At 61.1% G+C, this 3,840-nt stretch overlaps 1 protein-coding gene across 1 annotated transcript in view; it reads left to right on the top strand.

Moving 5' to 3' along the window:
• LOC119110128 (U2 snRNP-associated SURP motif-containing protein) overlaps positions 1-2,967 on the top strand; it is a gene marked incomplete at its 5' end in the record, with an annotated part of 32,267 nt that extends 29,300 nt beyond the window's left edge. The window contains 2 exon segments of the mRNA XM_037233866.1: positions 2,227-2,345; positions 2,937-2,967. Of these exon segments, the coding sequence (XP_037089761.1) occupies positions 2,227-2,345; positions 2,937-2,967 (150 nt within the window).
• Between the last annotated feature and the right edge of the window lie 873 nt (positions 2,968-3,840).

The following is a 3,840-nucleotide window of genomic DNA, read 5'->3' as shown; positions in this document are numbered from 1 at the left end:
GTCGATTTCCGGCGACGCAGCTCTCCTTCCTCCGAGGCAGCGGAACTGTGCGCGGCTTGGTTCACCTCCTCACACAACCTCTCCAGCATGTCGCCTGAAGATGGGGTCACGGGTCGAGTTCCGCCGGCACTGGCCCACACGGCGGCGCTGTAGTACCTCAGAACAGCACCGGTGTTCACGCCGGCGTACCGCTCCGGCTCAGTGGACGAATGACCCGGAAAGGAAGCAAGACACGTACGCAGCCGGAGTTTGTCATAAGCGTTGGGTGGGCGGAACGGAGGGGGGGGGGGGCCCTAGGGTCGCATCGGCGCGATATTCGGATTGCCTCCGTGCTGGCGTGATTTCCACAGCTCGTTGCGGCATGTCCCCCTGGGCCAACGAGATCCGACTGCTGGCTCTCGCAACGAATTTAGTCGACACTGCTGTGCTTTTACTGTCTGCTGAAACGTAACAATATCCGCTTTGCCACCACAAAACACGTCGTTGGCCACTGGGGCTTGGCCGAGGCTCGTTTCGATGTCCCTTTCAGTGGCCGGGGAGGATCAGAGTGGCTGTGGATTCTATATCCGGCGAGTGAAAGCCAATACGAACTAGTTGCGCAGCCCTAGACGTCATGTGCCGGTTTTACGTGGACCGTTGTAGGATGTATGTTAGACGTTATGTTTTTACTTGTTACGCCGGCTCAAAAGATGTCAGATGTCAAAAAGATGCGAGTTAGATACGTTTTGCTGTCTCCGTACAGCTCACCAGAGTAAAGCTTGTTTGATTCGAAGCATTCTACCGATTACTTCCGGGGGTGAAGTGAATGAATTTAATTGAATTTATTTCATTTTAAATGAATCTATTCCAGACATTGATGCGCCAAGCGTCACCCTTATTCTGTTTCTGCTTGCAGTCATGTTGAAGAATGTCAGCGCTTGAACTGACGTGACACGTGTGTGGTGTGTGATTGAAACTTCACTATATCATGACATGATCTGGCTTGATTTATCGGGAACTATCAGTGCATGCCAGCCCATGGTTTCTGATTATCTTTAGAAAGATCACTGACATCGAGGAATTTACTCCATAAGCACTTCACGTCTGCATAACGATTAGACAAAACGATACGGTACACAAGGTGTCAACAATGTGGCAGAATTCGGAATGTCTATATTTCCGCCGCATAGAAGTGGAGAGCGAGGCCATTTTTCGGTGGCCAAGGCGCCTAAACGGCCATTGAGAAACGTTTTCAAACTCCGGTGCCCCAAGACGTGATAACCAGCAGAACGAGTCGACAGATTCCCCCCCGAGGAACCGCGGGGTAACCCCTCCTCTCATCGTGGCACATGTAACGCGCCGTTCCCCGCGCCTTCGCCAAGTCCGGTTCTCGAATAAGGTGTTATTAAACGCGCTGTGAAGCCGCCTTCAGCCGGCGGTTGAGTCTGTCCCTAAGCTGCGCCTGGTCGGAGGCGTGCGTGGTGAGGGCGCTGGTCGCATTGTGGTGCCGGCGGCAGTGCTGGCGGCCCATTATTTCCGGCGGCATTGTTTACCGCCGCTGGCTCGGCGGCTGCCGCTATTGCTCGTTCCGTCGCGCTGTTGTTCGTCGCGTCTGGGGAGGTCTCCGCTAACGCTGGGTCGGGTGACCTCGGCTTCCCCACTGGGCCGTCGTCGCGTTAGCGAGTGGGGAGGGTGCGGGGGGGGGGGCGGAGGGTCCGCGCCGACGGTCCGTCTGGCCGGCGTGGGAGGCGACTCGTCGCCTCCGCGGCGGCTGTCTGGTCGATGGGTGGAGCGTGCGGGGCGATTGGGGGGGACGGGGACCTGGTCGTCTAGGAGATCTGGAGGGTCGCCCCGCGGTCCATTGGCGTGTCTGTCGACGGTCTGCTGCCGGGCGCTATCCAGCTGTGTGCTTGCCGTGGTCCAACCGTGTGTCTGTCGCGGTCCAGCCGGGAGTTGTGGTCCAACCGTGTGTCTGTCGCGGCCCAGTCGTGTGTTGCGGTCCAGCCGTGTGTCTGCCGCGGTCCAGCCGTGTGCTTACCGCGGTCCAGCCGTGTGTCTGTCGCGGTCCAGCCGGGAGTCGTGGTCCAGCCGTGTGTCTGTCGCGGTCCAGCCGTGTTGGTCCTTGTCGCGGTCCAGCCGTGTGTTGTGTGTCTGCCGCGGTCCGGCCGTGCGTCTGCCGTCAGCCTGCTGCCGGCCGCGGTTCAGCCCGGCCCCCGCCCGCTCTCATCGCCCGTCGCCCTGCCGCAGGCGGAGCGGCAGCTCTCGGACCGCAAGCGGCGCCGCGACCGCAGCGCGTCCAGCTCGGACGGCGAGAGCCACCACTCGTACCCGAGCCGGCGCCGCTCGCGCTCGCCCAAGGCGGACAGGTATGGGGCGCGTCGCCCGCACCACCGCCGCCGGCCCGCTGTGCTCTCGCCGGGGTCGGGTAAGGTCGGCGGGCCGGGGAAGAATCCGTGGAGTTAAGTTTCTGGGTGTAGGGACTAGGGGATTAGACGTGGTGAGGAAGGGCGGGTTGTGGGCATGCTGTAATCAGGAACAGCTTCCAATGGTTTAAGAATTGATCGTGTTCTTGCGGTTCTTTGTTATAGTTGATTGTCGTTTGCTTGCCCCCATGCGATTTCTCACTTACAACTTAGCTGCTTATCAACCATGATCTGCTGTCTTTTTCGTGACACATTTGTGGACACACACGTACACGCGTTCTGTCGTGTTCTGTGCCTGCCGTGCGCCGTCAGTAGCGCCTTCGCATGGTTCGTCACGCCGTGTCACGTGGCGTCGCGCCCGGTCGGCCGCCGCCGCCGCTGACAGTGCCGCCCTTGCCGCAGACCGCGCCGCCGCTCGCGGTCTCACTCACCGCGCCGCCGGCGTCGCTCCAAGTCGCCCAGCCACCGGCGCTCTCGCTCCCGCTCGCCGCCGCACCGGCGCTCCCGCTCCCGCTCAAGGTCGCGCTCCCCCAGCCGCAAGATCCGCAAGAAATCCAAGCGCTGAGCGCGCCGGCGCCCGGTGCGAGCGCGTGGGAGGAGGTGCTGCTCCGGCGGCTGCCACGGGAAGGGTGGGGATTTCGGGAGCGGTCGTGCGTTGGCTGCCGAGGGGAACGGGGGGGGGGGGGGGGGGCTCATGGCGGTCCGCCAGGCGACGTCGTGCGGTGGCTGCCGAGGGGAAGGGAGGGTTCATGGCGGCCGTCCTGCGACGTCGTTTGGTGGCTGCCGAGGGGAGGGGCGGGTTCATTGTGGTGGCCCCCGGACGATGACGATGAGGGGGGGGGGAGGGTCGGGGTGGCAACGACCCGGGTGACCGACAGGTGTCCGCTGTCTGGGCGACGCGTGTAGGTTGTGGCCGTGTGTCGCGCACGGGCCGCTCGCGGCGTTTTCCTCGCGGGTTTTACGCTCTCCGTTCGCGCCGCCTGTGCCGGGGAGGGTGACGACTGCATGTAGAGAGCCGTCTTGTGGCGAATACACGTACGAACATTTCCCATGGCGTGTTGTGTGGGGGTGTGGCCTCTGAGAGAGTTCAGTGTGCGGCCCCCGAGAGACGGGCGGACGACGGAGGGCCTTGCGTGGCCGCTGAGAGAGTCCAGTGTGCGGCCCCCGAGAGACGGGCAGACGACGGAGGGCCTTACGAAAGCCACCCTTGCTCGACGCTGAAGCTGATCTACATGTGACACATGTTGGAACCGAAGATGTAGTGTAAGAGATGTCGAAATGGAAAGCTGGAACAGTAATACTTCAATATTTGAAAATAAATCTCACGTGATGTGGGATTTACTTGATTCCTTTAAAATGACATCTCACGTAATTTTTGCCAGTAGGGCATCGGTAAGTGCAACAAGCACGTGTCTGAAGGAGTTGTTTGGTCCGGTCT

This window comes from Pollicipes pollicipes, unplaced genomic scaffold (assembly GCF_011947565.3).
Source record: "Pollicipes pollicipes isolate AB1234 unplaced genomic scaffold, Ppol_2.1 Scaffold_7231;HRSCAF=8579_pilon_pilon_pilon, whole genome shotgun sequence".
NCBI classification, from domain to species: domain Eukaryota; kingdom Metazoa; phylum Arthropoda; class Thecostraca; order Pollicipedomorpha; family Pollicipedidae; genus Pollicipes; species Pollicipes pollicipes.
The sequence above is the reverse complement of the archived record's forward strand: the minus strand, read 5'-3'. Positions and strand labels throughout refer to the sequence as shown.